Source organism: Capsicum annuum, chromosome 4 (assembly GCF_002878395.1).
Source record: "Capsicum annuum cultivar UCD-10X-F1 chromosome 4, UCD10Xv1.1, whole genome shotgun sequence".
NCBI classification, from domain to species: Eukaryota; Viridiplantae; Streptophyta; class Magnoliopsida; order Solanales; family Solanaceae; genus Capsicum; species Capsicum annuum.
Window position 1 is genome coordinate 66,347,047 of NC_061114.1, and position 22,051 is coordinate 66,369,097.

Genomic DNA, 22,051 nt, shown 5'->3' on the forward strand with positions numbered 1-22,051 from the left:
GTTTTCACCGTCATTCACCGCTCCACTCCTCTTCCTCACACCGGTGAATACGTAAAGACGACCAACCGCCAAGATCAACGTCGTTTCTCGTTCCTCTCCCCCTGTTGCCACCACCGACGCCATCACGAACAGTCAACGATGTCTTCACTGTTCCACTCCTCTTCCCTCACGTCAGTGAACTCACAAGACCAGTAGCCAAGATCGACATTGTTTCTCGTTCCTCTTCTACTGTCGTCACTACCGACGGCATCACGAATAGCCAACGGCGCCTCCACCCCTCTTAGTGTATTTGTTTTTTAGTAAAAACTTGCACAGTATTGTATAAGAAATTATAATACATTACTCAGTTTGAATGATATTTTGACATTGTTTATGAAATTTACAAGTATGAGAATGTGTTACACAATTTTTCTATGTATGATTTCAGTGTAATATGTATGATTTACACTCCAAAAACATCGTGTTCTATATGCATGTGAATGTACTATACTTTACTTTCTATGTATAATGCAAATGTTTTCAATTTTATATTTAAGTAAAATATTTCACATTATATGTATGAGAACATATTATACATTACTTTCTATGTATGATGCCAGTGTTATATGTATGATTTACATTCCACCAACAACATGTGGTACATGTATGAGAATGTATTATACTTTACTTTCTATGTATGATGCAAGTGTATTCGTTTTTATTATACTTTACTTTTTATGTATAACATTGCAAAAGCAGATAATTTGATAAAATCATACATGCAACCAAAAAGGAGAAATAATTTGGATATTATAGGTTAAATCAACTTTCAAGTCGTTGACTATAGAAATAATTGGATCTGATTTTATTTCCATAATAATTTGTAATGCATATTATAGTTCCAATTAAAGTATAAAAGAAATAATGGATCTCTCTTCTATGATATAGAACAGATTTGAACGACTTAAAATAAAATGCATTATTTCATTTTATGAAAATTTATTATAAAATAAATTATTTTCATAATAATTTGAAATAATAGGCCTTATTTGAACAAATTTTAAACCCCAAAATCATGTAACTTGAAATTAAGCGTAAAATAAGGAATGCAATAATGAAGAAAAAGGACTAAAAAGAGAGTAAAAATAAAATGTTTTGGGATGTAAAAGGGATTTTAGTAATATTTACTTGTGTGTGTGTGTATATATATATATATATATATATGTGTGTGTGTGTGTGTAATTTTTCGTTTTTATAACTATTATCCTTCCTTTATCTGCAGGCCCACCGGAAGCATTGTTCCACCGCTCCGATTACCCACACTTCCCGCAATCTCTCTGTCGCAATTCACCACAGCAAAAGTAGCAGTAATGGGTAACATGTTTCTTGGACATCTTTGTATATGCAGATAATTTGCTGTTATAGTGAAAACAACTTTCGGATAGTGCAGGTGAAGAAGAAATGGAAGGAAAGGTTATGGAAGGGGTTGCTTCAATAGCACTCATAGAAAACGGGTCTATTTCTGGTCATTTCATTCATCTTCCTCATTCTATCTGCTATGGCATCCATGGCACTGGTAAATTACTCTATTTTCACCTTTTTCCTTATTTGGGGTCGTAGTTTGTAAGTTTTTTCTTTTTGTTGAGTATTCGAATTAACTTGTTCTTGTATTTGTCCTTGTTGAAAGAGATGGTTTGCGAAAGGGAATGCAGTAGGGGTGAGGACTACCGACTGATGAAACTCACAATTATTGACTACAATGTACAGCCATTAATTAATAACTGTAGTTCTGTTACATTCATATTACTCCCCCGTCCATATTTACTTGTGCATGTTTGACTTGACACACCCCTTAATAAACAATGAATAAACAAAATAATTTTACTATATTATCTCTATTAATTATAGAAGGTGAGCCTCGAGTAACTGGTAAAGTTGTTGCCATGTGACCAGGAGATTACAGTTTCATATATCGGAAATAGTCTCTAGTAGAAATATAAGGTAAGGCTACATACAATAGATCCTTCTTGTCGTTCCCTTCTCCGGGCCCTGCACATAGTTGAGCTTTAATCCACCGGGCTTCCCTTTCATCTCTATTAATTATAAGTTATTAAAATGTTGGAAAATGAGTTGTATTTAATAGCAAGAGTAAAATAGACATAAAATGGTAAATTATCTCTTGGTATTCCAAACTGGACGAGTAAAGTTGGTCAACAATTTTTAGTATATTGGACAAGTAAAGATGGATGGAGGGAGTAGTTTTATTTCTTTGTAATGACTTGTTAGCTTAGAGAGTTTGATCTTTCTTATTTCCTCTAATTGATTGTGGCATATTCCAGAGAAAAAGGGAAAGAGATGTTATAGTAGAGTGCAAAGGACATGATGCTGCTAGGATTAAGAATGTTGACCATGCTCATGGGTGAGTAGCCTCAAAGTAGTTTGAGGACATTTTAGAAATGAAAGTTTTTGCTTTAATCTCAACAGTTCTGCTATTTGACTTGCTTTATTTAAACTGCGGATCTATCGGAAACAACCTCTCTGTCTCTACGAGGTAGAGGTAAGAGTAAGGATTAATGTACACTAACTTCCCAAGACCCCACTTGCGGGATTACACCGGGTATGCTGTTGTATTATGAGGTTTTCCTGACATCTTTTGTGTCAAACCTTCTAAAGTTTTTCTAGGGTTTCATCTGAAGAAGCAAACAGATTAAATTTCTTGCTTTAATCTGAAGAAGCATATTTATGTAACTCTGAGAATGATCGTCAAAACATATGGCAAATGGCTGGTTATACGAGTTTAAGGCTTCTCCCCATTACACTTTCCTAATTGATTTGTATTTCTTTGCCACAAGATGGGAGGATGATGTTGTCAATATGCTTGACAAGAAGGATCAGAAGCACAAGATTCTTGTTTCTTTTGAATGTGAGACGCTGAAAGCAGGTAAAGCAGCTGAGGACCACATCAACAAATTCATGCCAAAATTAGCTGGGACGGATGCTGTTGGTAAGTTACCAAATTGCATCAATTTACCAAAGATTTCTTTTTTCTGATTGTAATATGTCTCTGATAATGGTGTTAGCTTTCTGTAATCATCTTAGTGGTATGCCCCAACAATTTTAAATAAAAAGTAACTTCTCTTGTATGGATATCTAACAAATTTTGGACTACCTGATTTCATGACTTCAGTATGTTTCTGTGTTGTTGTTCCTTGCAGCAATTTAAATTGTACCAACTGCACTTCTTATTTCCAAATAAGTGGAATACAAAGAAGGGAAGGAGGCTCTCAAATGTTCACCACAATTAAACATCCAACTTGGAAAGTTCACCGTTATTTTCACCAATATGTGGTATTATGACCCAAAAGTTTGGGTCTTCTTATGAGATATCTATGTTGCTCGGATTCTCGAAAAATGCTACTGCACCCATGCTAGGTCCTCCAAAAATATACTGCCTTAAAGGATCCAACACACTTTTGAAGAGTCCGAGCAACATGGTGAGATATGAATTGTGTAAGAATTGAAGACGTATTCAACTGCTATTCCAGGGATAAACAACTCTTGAAGTCAGGATTATTCTTTTCTTGATATCATAAATAGCTACTCGACTTATATTTCCATCTTTCCTGCAGCTCTTGGTGATCCATTGACATCTTTTGACGCATTTACTTATTGCTGCTGCCTTTTATTTTTGCTTTTTACCTCCTAAATGCTTGGCTAAATCAAGACCTTCAGCATAAAACCCCGTGACTACTTGAGTTAGAGATAAAGGTTTTGCAGTATTGATCTTGATTAAGAACAAGGAAATTTCATCCAAGCAACTTTCTTCAACTCAGTATGTTAATTTGACCAGATTATATCCAGACTGCTACTTACGCCATCTTTCCTCAATGAATGGCGACAGACAATTAACCATGTCCGGATGTTGTTTTATTTGCAAAATTGGTTGTTAAAACTTGTTTTACTGACACATGGAAGTAATTTCTTTCTAGCCTCCTGATCTCAACTACCACATTCTTGCAGTTAACATTGGCAAGATGAGGATTGTAGGCTTGGACAACGAAGATGCAACTGGAGATGGAGATGATAACCAGCAGAATATTTGAGCTACAGCTCATTGGCACTACCTTGTGTCTCGGGCAATTTGAATGCAAAAACTCTTTTGAGGATAAATTGGGATGTATTATGTACATAGTCGTGCGGCTTTAAGCTTACTATCTTGGCGTTACGTCTTGTAATTTATATTACCTCAGAAGCTGCTATGTGTTTTGCTAATGGTTCACTTTAGATTAAGATGCATTACCAGTTAACAGCGTTAGACTGGGACATCAAGCTTAGTGCTCAATACAGAAATATGGTGCACAAAATTAAGCCAACTCTCTTGATTACTATTGAACTATGTTTACAATTTCTGCAAGTGTAAAAAGCCTGCTTTCTCTTGCTGAACTATTTAATTTCCAGCACTGGTAGTGAGTAAAAATGTGTAGATCATATTTTCTGTCATCTTTTGCGACCGGAGACTGTTTTCTTCACTGCTCCAATAGACACTAAGAACTGATCCAGAGATGATAGGGTCCTCATGTCATCTGGAGGGAAATAGCTGGCAGCCTTTCCTAAGAGTGAAGTGAAGAGAAGCGAGAAAGAAGGCCAAGTCGCATAGTGTTCGCCCAAGAGATCGTCCAGAAATGCAAAGGCTGCTAACAAATCCGACCTGCTGGCGCTTATTGGAGCAGCAAAATGAGCAGGGATAATTCTCTTGAATTTCCAGTCTCCGACTATACTGTCAATCCAGTCTCTAACCTGAAGGAACAGACATGATTTTTCAGAATAAGGAGAAAAGACGTATCAAAATCAAACATTATTTCTAACAGGAAATGGATCTTCCCATTGTATGTCACTCTAAAGGTAAAACAGTTGTATTGAGCATGCAGCCATCGTTAAACATTGTTACATTTCGATGCTACATTTCGGTTAGTATGCTTTAAAATGTTAATACGCATGGTAAAGACAATGTGGTTCACTCTTACCTCTTTTTTTTTTTTTTTTTGGTCAAACCCGAAATTTTTCGTTCAACCAAAAGTACCAACATTACAAAACCTGCCAGTCTTTTTGGATTCAGGCTGGCCACTCAAATCTCTTTGTAGATAAAAACCTGCTGACAATATATCTAAATCTTGGATACATATTCAACTGTTGTAGCTTTGGCCCCCATTTGGAATGTTGTTGTCATGCAATGTGGAGCTCCAATGCAATATCATGAAGCATCTGGGATTTAGCATTCCGTTCAGCCCAATCCGATAAACAGCAGCAGCATAACAAAAGCCCAGAAGTCCTCAGAGGGGTCTGCTGTCGCTGATCCTCTTGATGAGCCATGCTACTTTCTGATCCCAATCTCCAACGGTTCTGTTGTAGCCTAACCATTTTAATAGCCCTGACCAAATACTTGTAGAGTAGGGACAATTAAAAAAGAGATGGTCAAGTGTTTTCATTATCTGTCCTTTGTATAACACACGGTCTGTAGAGACTGTTTTGCCCCACTTCAAGACACCATCCACTGTATTTAATCTGTTGTGTAAGGCCAAACACAATATGAACCTTTGCCTAGGAAGTTGACCTTGTACCAACACTAATTTGCTCCATTCAACTTTGTGATGTTGAGGTAACATTCCCAAATAGCTCTTTTTAATGCTAAAACCTTTAGCACCATTGTATGCTTGTAACTTGGTGTGGATAGTGCCTGGCCCTTCAAGCCATTTTTTTGCATCAAGTATCTTCCTAACAAGCCAGCTTGCTTGCTTTGGAGTTTGCAGAGTATCAATACTATTGGTCTTTATAGAGTAGGCATGAATCCAACGCACCCATAGTCTATTTGTTTTTGCTCCACAAACCACAAAACCTTGCAAATTGCTTCCCTATTCCATCGAATGAGACGTATTACATTCAAACCACCTGCTGTTTTGGAGAGTAAGCATGAATCCAACGCACCCATAGTCTATCTTGTTTTTGCTCCACAACCCAGAAAAGCTTGCAAATTGCTTCCCTATTCCATCGAATGAGATCTATTACATTTAAACCACCTGCTGTTTTGTGCATACAAATTGTTTCCCAAGCAATCAAGGCCGTTTTTGAACATTTATTACTGCCAGTCCATGAGAAAGTCAGTAGTCAGTAGTCAGTAATGTTATGATTTTCTTAGGAAGAAGAAATATCTGCGCCCCGTAAGTTTGCATTTCAAGAAATATCTGTGCCCCATAAGTTTGCATTTCAAACAACACTCCCAGGTGCTAACAACTTAGAAATCTTCACCAACTGGAGTCTACCACTGTATGATAACAACTTAGAAGACCAACACTTGACTCTTGCTATCATCTTCTCCACAATTGGCATATACAGTTGAATTGAGAGCTTCCTAGTTGAGAGAGGCACTCCTAGGTGCTTAAATGGCAATGTACCCAAGGACAGTCCCAAGTCAGTCAGGACTTTATCTCTAAAGGCAGCCTCCACCCCTGCAATATATAATGAGCTCTTTTCCATATTGGCATGAACATTTGATACTCTTAAAAACTGTTGAAATGTGTTAAAAAACAATTTGATTGAAATCTCATCAGCCCTGCAACTCATTAACAAGTCACTCAGCAAAACGTATATGGATGATACCCAGCTTTTCACACATTGGGGGATAGTCGAATTGTGGATTATGCCTTAATTGTTGCAGATTCCTATGAAGGTATTCCATGGCTAGGACAAATAAGCAAGGGAACATGGGATCCCTTGCCTAAGTCCTTTCTTTGCTTTGAACTGCTTTGAACTATGTGGTCAAGCCACCATTGACAAGGATACAGTAATGAACTGTAGTGACACACTCCATTATTAGATCAACCATCTTAGTAGGCTGTTCAAACTCTAGCAATACCATTTTAAGAAATGGCCATTCTATAGAGTCATAAGCTTTTCTAATGTCAACTTTTATAGTACACCTGGCTGAAACACCCTTTTAGGAATACCCTTTAACAAGTTCATGAGCAAGCACAACATTGTCAAGAATACTTCTACCCTCTATAAAAGCTGACTGAGCATGACTTACCAAAGTGTCAATAACTGTTTTAAGCCTAGCAGTAAGTATTTTAGCAATCAGCTTATACAAGGTAGTGCAACACGCAATTGGCCTATACTCTTTGACATAAGGGATAGGGACTTTTGGGACCAGGGTAATAGTAGTGGTGTTGACACCTTTTATCAATATACCACTCTCAAAATACTGGACTACCCCAGCAGTCACCTCTTCTCCTATGATGTGCCAGTAAGTTTTGAAAAATTCAGCATTGAAGCCATCTATACCCAGACTTTTATCAAGAGGAATATCCTTCAAGGTATGGACTACATCCTGTCTGGTTACCGGGAGCAATAGTTGTTCTTGTTGAAGTATTGTGAGACAAGGCCCATCTCTTGCTACACCAACGTCTATGCAAGGTAATGTTGTTGCTGTAGTACCTAAAAAAGTCTGAAAAAACTGGACCAATTCTTGCTGTACTTGTTTCGGCTCTGTTAGTTTGACCCCTTGTTCAGTGTAAATAGAAGATATTCTGTTCCTTGCTTGCCTTGCCTTCATGTGAGCAAAGAAATATATGGAATTTCTATCACCATGCCTTATCCAGGTGGCCCTGGACTTCTGTTGTAATACTCGTTCATAAACTTCCCATTTCTCCTGTGAAATAAGCTGCTGAGTAAACGAGTTTATAGTCATCTCCTTTTGAACATTTTGAAGAAGTGCTCTATACTTGTTTAATCTCAGATCTATTGTGGAAAATTCTTTGTTCAATTGCCTCGACTTCTGAGCTAGGATACGCAGTTTCCTACAAATTTTATACATTACATGCCCTTTTACTTGCACTCTCCATGTATCATCCACCAAATCGTTGAAGTTCTTATGCTGTAGCACTATTTTTAGCAATCGAAAAGGCTTCCTTAAGTCTGAGTAATGGATTTTAGTTGTCAGCACCACTGGTGAGTGATCAGAGCAGCCAGGTTCTAAATACTCAGCCTCAATGTAACTGTACTGCTGGAACCAGGCACTATTTCCAAACACCCAATCAATATGAGAATATATTCTAGCATCTCTTTCTCTTTTATTGCACCAGGTCATGTGTCTCCCCCTACTCAAACACTGGACCCACCTTTATATCATCTATACGGTCCTGGAAATCTTCTGTTTCTTGTGGAGTGATTGGATCTCCATTCAATCTATCAGCATGTGATAATACTGCATTGAAGTCCCCTAGTATTATACAAGGACCATTACATTATCTAGCCAGAGATTTCAAATGGTTCCACAATCTTATTCTTTCTGCAGCAGTATTGAAACCGTAACCAAAGGTTATAGTACTCTGAAAGTCAGTGTCTCTATCCTCAACTCTACAATGAATTAACTGAGCTGCTGTATCTAGTACTGTGACCTTTACCTTTTGTCGCTTCTATATTAACCATAGTCTACCATTTATAGTAGTAGGATAGTCTGTAAAGATGTTCCACTACCCTCTAAGCACTTTCTTCATTCTATCAGCATTATGAGACTTAATTTTAGTTTCTAAGCATCCCATTATATCCACCTTATTTCTTAGCAAGAAGGTTTTCAATTCCTTCTGCTTGAAGGGCTTATTAAGCCCTCTAATATTCCAAGTACTGACAATCATTTAGCAGCACCTAAATCAGGGGCTTTAGCCCTGATTGGTGCTTCTACTTTGATACAAGTCAAACGGCCGTCTTATCTTTTGATGACATCTTTAGAAGCCAACACCTAGAAAATCAAGACGTGGTCACCTCAAGGACACATGGACATGCATGAAGGACCCGTTTTGAGCATAAACAGGGCCGTGAGTGGAAGATTGATTGGAACATTGAGGACTTGAGGACTCACGGATTTGGATAACACTTAATAGCTCACGGTTTGGTCACCTCATTAAGGGCATATTGGTTACTTCACTTGGCCCAAATGCACTCCATGGCCACCCCACCCATTAAAGGTATTGTTGTCATTTTTGTCTTGTCTTATAATAATATAAATAGAATATTTTAGGTCTTTTCTCATTAGATTATTGATGATGAAATATTGAAAGACTTATTCTCTCTCTTTGAGAGTGTTCCACCTTAGTGTAGTTCTTAGTTAGGGCTTGGAATAGCCATTGTAGTTTAGAGCTTGGAAAAGTCAATATTGACCCTTGCTTGGAAACGGTGGATCTTGAGGTGAGTTGATTCCCTTGGTGGTCACCGTAAGAGTGTGGTTTAGATTATTACATTCATTAGGGGTTAGTGTTGATATACACTTAGTTCTTAATCTTGTAATCATCTTTGTCTCACTATCTATCTATCCTTTTACCTTCTTGTAATTTTATTTAGTGTTTGTGTTGTAATCTTGTGTTCTTGTTGTTATTGTTAAATCCGAATCTTGTGTCTTCTTATTCATCATCTTATCTTGTTAATCTAGTTTGTTGTCCTCTGATTTGGTGTAATAAACACCTTGTTATCTTCTTGTTATTGTGTTCTTGGAAGCCGAGACTTGGTCGTTCACGGATTTCTTCCATTTTGTGGACTGTTTTTTGGACTGATTTTGGTGTTCCCTTGTTCGTCCTGTATCATTTGGTATCAAAACCGAGCTTAGGATAGTTCCCACGATTCTAGTCTTGGGTTTGTTATCTTGAAAATCAACAAAAAAAATGTCAAATCGGAAATCCCAAAAAAAAAAGTCACTATTCACGTTTTTGTTCTTAGGTCAAATTTTGAGTTTTTGATTTTGTGTTTTTCTTGTGTTTCTAGTGTTAGATTTGTGTTCTCTAACACTATATGAGTCTATAAAACAAATTTGAGCCAAATCGGAGCTTATTTGAGTGTTCTATTCATGTTGGAAGCTTGGGTTGAAGAAGTTTTGATGTGAATTGAAAATCTGAAATTTTTGGTTGTGAATTTGAGCAAAATGATGCTTGGAAATGTGTTTAGAAAGTTGAAAATAGCCTGAGTTCAAAATTTTATCGCATTCCGATCAATGGTTTAAGAGATAGAGATTTTTGAAGTTTTGTTGTTCTTGAGTGTTCTTGGAGAAATTCAAATCTTCAACAGGAATTGTTGGGAAAAAGTGGTTTTTTGATTCTCAAAAGTGAATAAAAAAGTGTACAAAAGTGTTTGTACAAACACCTTTTGAAGGCCCTAAAGAATATTCCAAGAGAGAAGCAAAGGAGATCCACATTTAGGCAAAGCTCGGCTGAAATTCCAGCCTTGCTGCCTTGGCCTAGGTTGCATCTGCTTCAGCAGATTGGCCACAGATCAGCGGCAGATTGGTCCTGCGTCCAACATGCTCTCCGTATGCGCCCAAGGTGCGGCCACACTTTAAGGCAACCCTCTTGAACGCACCACCAACCTATTTTGAACACATCTCAAGCCTTCCCAACATCCAATTCAAGTTCCAAATGCATTTTATCACTTTAAAAACTCGATTGCTCTAGGTTTGATTCTTAGTTTCAATTCCTTGATTCCTAATATCTTCTTTCGATTCTTAAACTACTCATCAACTAGTAATTCGTCTACTTAAGTTGATCGATTAGTTCTTGCGTCCGAATTCTTTCATTGTCCTATTTATTTGTGTGCTTTTCTAGTTTTAATTCGTTGTAACTTTTTGTTTCAAGTCCGTTAAGTAGATTTTTTTTTCTTTGAGTCGATCAAACAAGAATCCACTCGAACCGCAAAGTAGAATTGACATCCTATTGACTACCGGAGTATAAGCAACTTTCAATATTCGCCGCTCCAATTGTGAGAATCACAAAGGTGAGTGTATATAAGTGTTGGTGAGGAGCTTTTACTACTAATCTTGTTTGTTCATTGTTTAGGTACAAAGGTGATATAAGGGGAACATGTCTTCGATAGCGGGGATTATTGTGACTACAACATGGTAGACTATGATTGTAGTGAGGGGTTTTGTAGCTACGAAGTTGAGGGAGATTGCGGAGGCTATGAAAATAGCCATGATCAAAACTTGGGCAGATTTGAGGGACACTGTTTTAGGGAAGAAAATGAGGGGAATGAAGTACCTAGTGTTTATGGTGAATGTGGAGATGATGTAGGACCTCGTGATGGTTATTATGATGACGTTGGGGCCTGTGAGGAGTCTTACACTCCCCAATCCGAACCTAGATTTGGCGTTAGGTATAACCCTTTCATTCGCAAAGCTTATGAGAACTATGGTGAGAGTACAAGTGAGGAGTGTGAAGATTCATATTCTTCACCTTGTAGTACTTCTTATCAAGGTCAATATAGCGTGAATGGTTATACTAGTTCAAGTGGAGGTTGTCCAACGAGAAAAAGAGGGGGTGCATCTCCAAAACCGAGGGGTACTTGTGTGCCTTATAATGTTGATCCGAGAAAGAGTACACTCCGAAAAGATGACCATTTGTGGGATACCGGGCTGCCTTATTGTGTTGAATGATACGTACTATAGAAACTACATCCTTCCGTCCATGGTTGACTAATTGAGGTTGTTTCGAGAGCCTTTACTTGTTCCATACTCATTGGACGGGTTCAAGGTTACCGAGAGGGTAAAAGTTGTTTTCTCCCAATATGAATATGAATACCACGAGGAGGTGTGGTGCGATATTCTTCCCTTGGCCTACGATCGTGTATACTTGGGTGCCAATTGGTTTGCACGGCATTAAGTTCCTAACGTGCAAAATTGACCTAATGTTGTAAGAGACCAATGTGGGAATCGCCTCATGACTTACTTACTGCCCAAGCCGCAAAGAGAAAGGCCTACCTCCTCCAATCCGAATTATTATGAGAGACAAAAGATTGAGAGGAGTAAGGGAGTGCAAGGTGGTAATCCGAGAGTGGAAAAAAGAGAGGTTGTATGGAGCGAAGTGAGGGGATTACCACCAAACCGTGCTAACATTAGCTTTCCTTCTATTTCTAAGGACATTTGTTTAGGTACCAACATGGCAAGCGAAGTCGAACAATGCCGAAAGGAAGTTGCTGCCCAAGCTTGTGGAGGACCGTCACACCCCGACAAAGAAGAATCTACTCAAGATTTTCTAGGTAAAATAGCTAACTCTTACACTTAGGTGCGTGTGATTGATAATTGTGTGGGTAGTAGCGCATTGAGTATGAGTTGTAGCTTGCTTACTTGCGAGTCTAATGATTTTTTTTCACTTGTGGATGATGTACATGTTGTGCAAGTGGATACACTAGTTGATCCTATAGATGACCGAATTAACTCTTCTCGTAAGGTCGATTTGTGTCCACTTAGTGTTAAAGCTATTGTGTTGAATGAAAGTACATCGTCATGTAAAAATTGTGTTAACCCACTTATTTGTAAAAATTGTCCACCACTTGAGTATGTGTGTGATGTGCTTAATAGAACTCAAGCGAGTGGAGTACTTGAAATTGTTGGCCAACAAGATGGGAGTGAACCCGAGAGCTATTCTTGGGGTAATCTTGTGCGTGAAACTTCCTTGAAACTTGACAATTGTCTTTTAAAGAGTGAAGAACTTATTTGTTCCAAATCTTCCTGTGGGTTAGATCATGCTCTCTTTAGGTATAATGTCTTGTTTGAAGATGATATATCACTCCTAATGAACCTAGTGGTGACAATGATAAGTATAGCTTGCCTTGTAAGCTATAGCCGATATGCTAGCCCACTATGGTGTGACAACATTCCTCCTAAAGATGAAAATTTCTTTTTGAAAGATGAGAGTACTCTTAAGGGTAAGGAATGTGTAGTCCTTCTTAAAAACCCGAGGACAAAGGTGTCATTGACTCCTTGAGGTAATGTTTCTAAATGTGAATCCTTGCTTGACACACTTGTGCTTGAATTATGTGAATATCAACTTATGGATGCTGAGTTGTTTATTTGATTGAAGGAAAGTGTGTGTTTAAAAGGTTTGTATTCATCCGTGTATGCCTCTACACTTGATTCCTTCCTATACTACCTCTTTGCCTATGATGACATCCATACTAGTTTTGGATTTGTTTTATGTAGAGGTAGGAAATTTGTTAGTAAGTCCACTTGTGTGAGCAATAATGCTATATGGATCTTGTGGACTTTAGAACCAATTGAATCACCACCTTTGTTGTGGTCTCTTGAAGGGATAAAAGCGCAATTGTGTCTTGCGGCTCATAAGATCCTAATTCTACCCTTTGGACCAAGTGATGCCATTAGGACCCTTGTAGCTTCTTTATCTCTTAGTGATTCCCGTAACCAAATCCCTTGTGCAATTTTCATTGAGCTTTTAATATTTAATTCAAATGATCCTTGGTTATATTGCAACCTTGGCATGTTGAGATGATTTGTTTTGCTAACCTTAACCCTCATGCCATGAGGAGTTGGTATTTGTTTGTCCTCTCTTCGATTTTGCAAGGTGCAGATTCGAGGTCGAATACTTTTCAAGAAGGGGAGGATAATACAAGTCAAATGACCGTCTTATCTTTTGATGACATCTTTAGAGGCCAACACCTAGAAAATCAAGACGTGGTCACCTCAAGGACACATGGACATGCATGAAGGACCTGTTTTAAGCATAAACAAGGCCGTGAGTGGAAGACTGATTGGAGCATTGAAGACTTGAGGACTCACGGATTTGGATAACACTTAATATCTCACGGTTTGGTCACCTCATTAAGGGCATTTTGGTTACTTCACTTGGCCCAAATGCACTCCATGGCCACCCCACCCATTAAGGGTATTGTTGTTATTTTTGTCTTGTCTTGAAATAATATAAATAGAACATTTTAGGTCTTTTCTCATTAGATTATTGATGATGAAATATTGAAAGACTTATTCTCTCTCTTTGAGAGTGTTCCACCTTAGTGTAGTTCTTAGTTAGGGCTTGGAATAGTCATTGTAGTTTAGGGCTTGGAAAAGCCAATGTTGACCCTTGCTTGAAAACGGTGGATCTTGAGGTGAGTTGATTCGCTTGGCGGTCACCGTTAAGAGTGTGGTTTAGATTATTACATTCATTAGGGGTTAGTGTTGATATACACTTAGTTCTTAATCTTGTAATCATCTTTGTCTCACTATTTATCTATCCTTTTACCTTCTTGTAATCTTGTTTAGTGTTTGTGTTGTAATCTTGTGTTCTTGTTGTTATTATTAAATCTGAATCTTGTGTCTTCTTGTTCATCATCTTATATTGTTAATCTAGTTTGTTGTCCGCTGATTTGGTGTAATAAACACCTTGTTATCTTCTTGTTATTGTGTTCTTGGAAGCTGAGACTTGGTCTCCAAAAGGGTTCACGGATTTCTTCCATTTTGTGGACTGTTTTTTGGACTGATTTTGGTGTTTCCTTATTTGTCCTGTATCATACTTTCTCCCCTGGTGCATCATGCAGTGCTACTTGTGGACCTGAAGTAGCTGATCCCCCAATAGAGCCTGTGGTACTGTCTCAGAACTCTCACCAGTATCAGAGACAGAACTCTCACCAGTATCAGGTTGTCCTCTGGCTTAGTATCTCGAGGCAACAACATAGGTTTAAACTGTCTCCTTCTAGGAGCTTGTTGTCTATGCAACTCTTGTTCTTGTCTTGGAACTTCCTTGTTCTTTTTGCATTCACCAGAATCATAGCGCAGCTTCTTACATTCAGGACATGCTACGGGGCATCATTCATAGTCTACTTTCTGAATTAAAACTTGACCCTCCAAATAAATCTCTGCAGGCAAGACCTGTGTTACATCCGCCTCTATAAGGAGCCTAGCAAAAGAGATGTTCTACCTCAACTGTCAAGGGGTTAGCACAATTTGGCTTCCCAATTGTGCAAGGACTTCTTCTTGGATTCTCCTCTGACCAATAATAGACTGGAAGCCCTGGCAGCTGACCAATAATTCACAGTATTTCAAGTGTAAACTTGAAGTTCTTCTCCCAAATCCTAAAAATCAAAGGTCTATTATTATTTGTATATGGTCCATTCCGGAGTATTTGAGATTCATCTTCTGCTATAACAAATAGGAATATGAAGTACCCGTGGAGATAAACCCTCGGAGCTTCCACATACTATAGACGAATTTAAGCATATCTTTGAAGCTTGGGGTACCTCCCAGGACATGCCCAATAACTGCATTTTCCCACTTATTGCATTCAAATTTCACATCCACAGCACTGACTTGGACCACCTTTTGACCCTCCTTTATCACGGAGGGGATATGTTGGAGAGAAAAACAGATCTTAACAAAGAAAAGAAAGAGCAGAAAGCATTGTAAAGTTTCATTGATCACTGCCATATTTATACATAAGAACATAACTGAAAAAGCTCAATAAAAGGAGTAAAATAAGCTACCATTATTTCTAATAATTATGACCTAAAAATAAACAAAAGTAATAAAGGTGATTTTGCATGATTGCAGCCTTATTTAATAAATTTAAACCCTACTTTAAAGTAGTATTTACAACAGCTGGTACAACTAATCTACAGCTTTTGAGGCACTAATCTTAACACCCCTCCTTGACTCAAGAGCCCCTCCTTGACTCAAGAGCCGTAACACCAAGTCTTTGTCCGAGAAACTCGAATCTTGCTCTAAATAGAGACTTAGTTAGCAATCTATTTAGCAGAAATACTGTGGTATTAGTAGCTTCAGTCCAAAATTTCTTTGGTAGCCCTTTCTCATGGAGCAAACACCTTGTCATCTTTATTAGCATCCTATTTTTTCTTTCCACTACTCTGTTTTGTTGAGGAGCATAGGGTGTCATTAGCTGATGCTGATTCCCTTTAAAAATGATGTTTTTTGAGGTCCTCCTACATCCATGTGAACAAGTTGCAGCTTATTCTTTGGCCTCCATGATGAATTCTAAAAAGGAAGCGTTGTTTGCTTCCCATACCGACAAGCTTCACAAGCAGGCAGATTTTTCTTAAGGATCGGGAGACCTGCTAGTTGATTTTCTTTTATGAAGAGTATGGCATCATGATGATAATGTTCGAGTCTTTTGTTGCATAACTCAGAATCATTTTCCAATATGGTAATTGTTGATTGCTCATCGTCCAATAGATTCAAGGAAAAACTCCTTCTCTCATCTTGACCTTGAACATCTCCTTATTATTAGAATCCCTGATGGCACATGCTTTTTCTTCAAACAACACTTTGAAACCATTTTCAAGTAGTTGCCCAACACTTAAGAGGTTTTGATCAAGATCAGGAACAAAGAAAACATTAGTTATAAGTTTCAAACCTGTAGGGCTTTGAATTGTAATTATTCCTTTACCTTTTGTGTCAAGATATTCTCCATTTCCAATTTTGACTTTGGAAATAACAGATCTATCTAGTTCTTTAAAGAGCTTTTGATCCCTAGTCATATGCTTTGTGCATCCGCTATCAATCAACCAATTTTTAGAAGAATTTTGCTAACAAAACAAGTTGCTACAAACAATTGCTCTTTTTCATATTGATTTACAACAGCCTTGGCTTCATTTTGCTGCGTTTGTGACTTGCATACCCTCTCCACATGGCCCAGTTGACCACATTTGTTGCACTTGACATCTGGTCTCCACCAACATTTCTGTTAAGAGTGATTTGTCTTTTTGCATTTAGGGCAGGGTGGATTACTTCCTCCCTGATTGTTGTAATTATTGTCTTGCCTTTGCTTCTAGTTCTTTTTCTTTTCCTCGTAAGACTCGTTCTGTGATTTAGCTTGAAAAGCACCTCCAACAGAACCTGCTTTCCTCATTATTCTCCTTTGCTCCAATGCCTGCAAAGCATTAACAAGTTCTGCCAAGGTAATGCTTGACAGATTCTTAGAATTCTCTAAAGAAGAGATTGTGGCTTCATATTTCTCAGGAAGTGTGACAAAAATTTTTTGAACAATTCTTTCATCAGTAAAATCCTTACCAAACAATCTCACCTTGTTGGCTAAGTCAAGTAGCCAATCTGCATAATCTTTTATGATTTCTGATTCTTTCATTCTCTTCATTTCAAATTCCCAAATAAGATTCATCAACTACCCAATTTCAATGGACCAAGAGTATAGGGTATACCAGAATCAGGTATAATCATTCGTCCTTAGTATTCATTATTGGTTGTCCCCTGAGCTACCGGCAGAGCCAACGACCCTACTGTTGTCTTCCGTCGTCTCGCCATCGCGTCTAGGCGCAAGGTTAGCACACATTACTTAACCTGCGCCGAGAACACACTATACTCAAACTATTTCTAAGCAAGAGTATCAACCTTTCCTTAACCTCACTCAGAGCAAAAGCGTTGTGTATCTGACTACCGGTTGGTCCACTCAGAAGGAAATTATACAAGGTTTCCATCCATGTCTCATCACTAGTGAAACTCAATCTGGTAATTTACTATTCTGATTGGTGATTACACCTTAATAAACTGAAGGATAGTTTTGCAATAGCAAAAAAGAGCTAGTGATTTCCTGACCATGAGTGTTTGGTTCTTCAAGATATTAGCAGCTTAGCACATTGATTGCTTGATAAACCAAGATATACTGTGATATTCCCTCTATTCTATTACATGATACTTCACATTTGGGCAGGAAACAAGTTATCCTGGACTAATTATCCCAGGAGTTAATAATTCAAATGGTTACTCAATTTTTTATTTTAATCCCAGAAAGTCACTCAAATTATTCAATCATTTTTTTAAATAACATTTGCTTATGTGAAATTATTATTTCAATGCAAAATTCAGAAAAATAAAAAATTATCTCTTAATGACCCTTTTATCTTAATTCCCATAAATTAATTTTCCTTTATCATTTTTCTTCTCCTTCTCACATATTGTAATTGATTCAACATTAAATATACCTAATAAAATATTAAAAGATCAAATTAAATTGAACGATAATTGAAGGATAAAAAATTATTAATATAAACTATATTAATGAGATGAAATATAACTAAATGATACATAATTTAACTCATTTATTACTAAACGTAGGTATATTACTCATAATATTTAGTAATGGGTATAAAATCCCTAATTCATCATACATATAAATATAGTACAGTATTTTTTTTTCATACATATAGTACATACATTTATAAAAAAGGCCAATCTTTAGAGTGAAATTAAGAAGGGAGGGGGAGGGGGGGGGGGGGTATCGTCGAGAGCGTCTCATTTATAATAAGTTATATAATGTGTAAATTTAAATTTAATTAGATTCCAATACGAACATCAATATTAGATGGAAAAAGAAAGTTGAAACAAAGATTGAAAAGGTAGAGCAAAACAATTGTAATTTTAATTCTTTGGTTATTGTTAAATTTTAATGTGATCCTTTGATATTTTATTAAACATGTTTAATGTTGAATCAATTATAATATGCGAAAAGAAGAAGAAAAATAAGAAAGAGGAAGGGAGATACTAAATTTAGGAGAACAAGGATAAAAGTCATTAAAACATATTTTTTATTTTTTAGAATTTTAATTTGAAATTCCACATAAACAAATTTTATTTAAGAAAATAATTAAATAGATTGAGTGACTTTCCAAGTAAATGTGATAGTTGAGTGACTTTTGAAGTAAAGATCAAAGTTGAGTGACTTTCTGGAATAAAAGTCCAAAGTTGAGTGATCATCTGAGTTATTAACTCGTTATCCGGGATTGTTATTCCGCCCTCAATGTGGGATAAAAATAATACTACAATCCTGAGGTAACTAATACCAGGATAAGTTATACCGCCCTCAATGTAGGATAAAAGTAACACCACAATCCTGAGTTAACTAATACCAGGATAAGTTATACCGCAATTTAATGCCAACCAAACATTGGATAAAGTCATCATAATATTAATCCCAGGATTAGTTATCCATTATCCCTCGTACCAAATGAGCCTTCTTTTTTCAGTCTGTTCACAAAAGAGTAACACCTTTCTATATTTGAAAATTCTATAATTTTAAAATTTCTATTTTACCCTTAATAACATGCTTTTATAACCATTGAAATGCCATGGCATGTGTACAAGTTCTAATGGTATTTTGATAGGTGATGAAAATCTTCCATTCTTTCTTGAACTCCGTGATTAGTCAAACACCGACATATATTATTGGGACGAATAAAGTAGTTATGTAAATGGAAGATGGTAATAGGTGACTTACCTTTTCAGGAACTTTGCTGAAAACCAATGTTTTTACAATTGGTGAAACAATTAGCTTTTGTGACATCTGAGCAAAGCTAGCGTTTGGCTCCAGAAGGTTTGATGGACCTAGAAACAGAATCTGAAGAACCATCCTCTCCCATCCTGAAAAAGAAATGCATGGAGATACATATATAAGTAAATTACTTGGCAATTTCGTGGATCCTCTTTAATTTTGGCAACTGACAGTTCATCAGTTTCTTGGTTATCGATAGAGGATTAACCTTTCTGTCGATTGATTTGGTTGTCAACAACAGGTTCTTCAGGAACATCTTTTCCTTTACTAAGTAATTTAACCGCCAAACCATTCTTTGCAGCTGCTAATAAGGATTCCTTACTAATGCATTCAGGTGGTGTCCTTGGGACAAATATCACAGCATCAGTCACCAGCAGCGTCCTCGACTGTTTATGATAGAATGCCACCTCAACATATGGTCCAATTCCTAAAGAAACAACAGGGAGAAGTTATCAGATTTGAAACTCATGGTACAACTTCACCATTCAAGGGTGAATTTACAGTTATAGTAAAAGCATTCAAAGAACATTTGTGAAATTAACCCTAGCTCAGACCAACACTAGAGCAGAATTATTATTACCAACTTCTGGAGAGCTCAGAACCTTCTGCTCAATATCATCAGCCCATGGTGTTGAAATATCCCCATCTTTCAGTGTTATTGCACGGAAAATCCCAAAAAACTCAAGAGGCAGGTTTAAAGGCCAACTCCACTGCCTTGGCGCCACCCATATTTGAGCCTTTGGGAACTTTCTGGAAAATGGGCCGACGAATATTTTGTGCTCATATGCAAATGTAGGTAGGACAATATATTTCACAGGATATCCTAACTCTTTCACGAGCTGCAAAAGTTAAAAACGTGTAACATCAATATTTTAACAATAAGCACATGAGCAAATGTTACTAATAGCAGGACAAAGGCACAGCTATAACAAGGACCCTCATCATCTCTAATCATTTTAGCCCTTGAATACAACTATGCCTCAATCCTGAGCGAATAGGGGCCGGGTATATGAATTCTTACCGTATCTGTTGCTCCATTTAAGTTCATTTATATACTGAGAAAATAACATAGAAAATCTGAATGGATGCAATATTATTTCATGAGAACAGGATAACTGTCAACAATGTCTTCTGGCTTCTGAGTTTACCTGAATACACTCCTTCGTAGGAGCAATTGGAGCATGAACCCACAATTCACCAGATTTAAGTTTGATGACAGTCATTCTGATGTTTGTTGAAACACTGCTGAATCCCAGTGCTTGCTCTTGCTCAAATAACCATATGGTGTCTTTCACAGCCTGAGATACTAATGATATAATAGTGTTAGTAGCAAAAAACAGGAGTTCTCTCTGAATTCTATTTATACACAGCTTTTATCTTAAATTAAATTCCATCACACAGATTACAACATTGAGCTATATCTAACAATCACCTAAATTACAATCTAACAATTCAACAAGCCAGGAAATGTTTCTTGTTAAGATGGTTTTAGTTAGTCCGATTCAGTCTTATGCAGTACATGACATAATGAGATAGGCTTGCCTGGAACTTTACTAGCAAAAGTTTTCACATCCGGAGACATCAGTTTTAGTTAAACATGATACAGAAGTACCCTCACCAAATGATTTTGCTTGTGGATATAACTATACGTTGTTACAGAGCCATAGGAACTAGAAGTCGGGAGTGGTTCACATTCACCCAAAGAAAGAAACTTAAAAGCACATTTATTTGTGCGTGGTGACATTCTTCTTCCAGTAAAAAATTATTGATGATCTTTTCCCTGCTCTTCATCTTTAGGAATCACTTGCTTATCTCATTTGACATAGGTAGGAAGTGAAACACAAATAAGTATAGGTTTTGGGGGTTGGAGGGATGCAGAGAGCAAAGATTTTAATAACTCTTTAAACCTTGCTTCATTTCCTTTCTCTAGACATACTACTTATCAAATGACTCTTTCATTATCCATTCAGGAAAGCTCATTCAGCATATTCTGGTCCTCCTTTCTTTCTTTGGAGGGGAGTCGGTCGTCAAAGATAAAGCATAGCATATTTCCACCCAGCACTTTTAGCAGCCTAAAGGCCTCCACGGTTGCTCCTGATTGTGCTGATAACAGATTCCTCAAGTCCACTATGTCATCACTTAACAGTTGTCACAAGATTTTCCTTTCCTAGTATCAAGGTTAATTATCTTTTTCTAGTATCAAGGTTTGCTAATGTTATTTGTATGTTTTTCATGTAATGCTGCACCCAGTACAGCATACTACTACAAGTACTTAAATCTTTGTTCAAAATGTCCAGTAGGCAGTAGTTGTTGTTTCGGGTACACAATCTGTATGTTATCAATATAAACTTCAAATTAAGTTCAAAACAGGTTTCTCAAGAACAACAATGAAGTTTACACCTTCAACGCAAGTTCAAATAATTAATCAAAATGGAACAAGGCCTAAAATGCCCTTCAACTATCTAAAATAGTGCAAAAATGCACTTCATCTACCCATTGGGCCTAAAATGCCCTTCACGTCTACCTATTGGGTCAATTTTGTCCTTCTATTTAACAGCTGCCTATGACCCCACCTTATTTATCAGTTGCCTATTGACCCCACCTCATTTATGAGGTAGCACATTCCTATTGAACAATTAATATTTAATTAAACTAATTAATTTTATCCGAATGATCTTACTTCTCTAAGGGTCTGGTTTGATGAACCTTACTAACAAATGCATTTTCAACAATATACTAATTTGCACTATGGATGTGGATGCTGGGAGGCTCTCTCCTCTCTCCTTACCCCCTCTCTCTCTCTCTCCTCTCTCCTTACCCTCTCTCCATCTCTAGCGCACCGGCCCCCGGTCCCCGGCGCCGTCGCTGACCTTCGGCGCCGACCCGACCTCCGGTCGCCGTCCCCCGGCGCTGACCTGACCCCCCCGTCGGTTCATACCCCCTCGTCGGTCCAT

At 37.4% G+C, this 22,051-nt stretch overlaps 2 protein-coding genes across 5 annotated transcripts in view; one reads left to right on the forward strand and one right to left on the reverse strand.

Moving 5' to 3' along the window:
* Positions 1-1,003: 1,003 nt before the first annotated feature.
* On the forward strand, positions 1,004-4,372 carry LOC107868006. Of its 3 annotated transcripts, none has more exons than XM_047411833.1 (6): positions 1,004-1,353; positions 1,430-1,555; positions 1,667-1,740; positions 2,319-2,398; positions 2,832-2,983; positions 3,195-3,473. In XM_047411833.1, exons 1-6 carry the CDS (start codon positions 1,350-1,352, stop codon positions 3,200-3,202), a joined length of 444 nt encoding a protein of 147 aa, XP_047267789.1. In that variant the 5' UTR covers positions 1,004-1,349; the 3' UTR covers positions 3,203-3,473. The 3 variants fall into 3 exon arrangements, with proteins under 3 accessions (XP_047267789.1, XP_016570028.1, XP_016570029.1); XM_016714542.2 differs by lacking the exon at positions 3,195-3,473 and adding an exon at positions 4,000-4,372 and having other exon boundaries at positions 1,059-1,353; XM_016714543.2 differs by lacking the exon at positions 3,195-3,473 and adding an exon at positions 4,000-4,372 and having other exon boundaries at positions 1,206-1,353; positions 1,405-1,555.
* LOC107868005 overlaps positions 4,241-22,051 on the reverse strand; it is a 25,905-nt gene continuing 8,094 nt past the window's right edge. Inside the window, exons 2-6 of one of the 2 annotated variants that reach the window (XM_016714541.2) lie at positions 20,246-20,395; positions 19,678-19,936; positions 19,306-19,524; positions 19,044-19,186; positions 4,241-4,776 (exon numbers count right to left, since the gene is read on the reverse strand). In XM_016714541.2, the coding sequence (XP_016570027.1) occupies positions 4,477-4,776; positions 19,044-19,186; positions 19,306-19,524; positions 19,678-19,936; positions 20,246-20,395 (1,071 nt within the window). In that variant the 3' untranslated portion in view covers positions 4,241-4,476. Of the gene's footprint in view, positions 4,777-19,043; positions 19,187-19,305; positions 19,525-19,677; positions 19,937-20,245; positions 20,404-22,051 lie in introns of both variants that reach the window. The other variant, XM_047411832.1, reaches the window with a different exon arrangement.

Excerpts from the sequence above, each read along its gene's own strand:
- LOC107868006 (XM_016714542.2), top strand. Across the intron at positions 2,399-2,831 it reads AATGTTGACCATGCTCATGG|ATGGGAGGATGATGTTGTCA; the intron begins GTGAGTAGCCTC and ends CTTTGCCACAAG. Across the intron at positions 2,984-3,999 it reads AGCTGGGACGGATGCTGTTG|TTAACATTGGCAAGATGAGG; the intron begins GTAAGTTACCAA and ends ACATTCTTGCAG.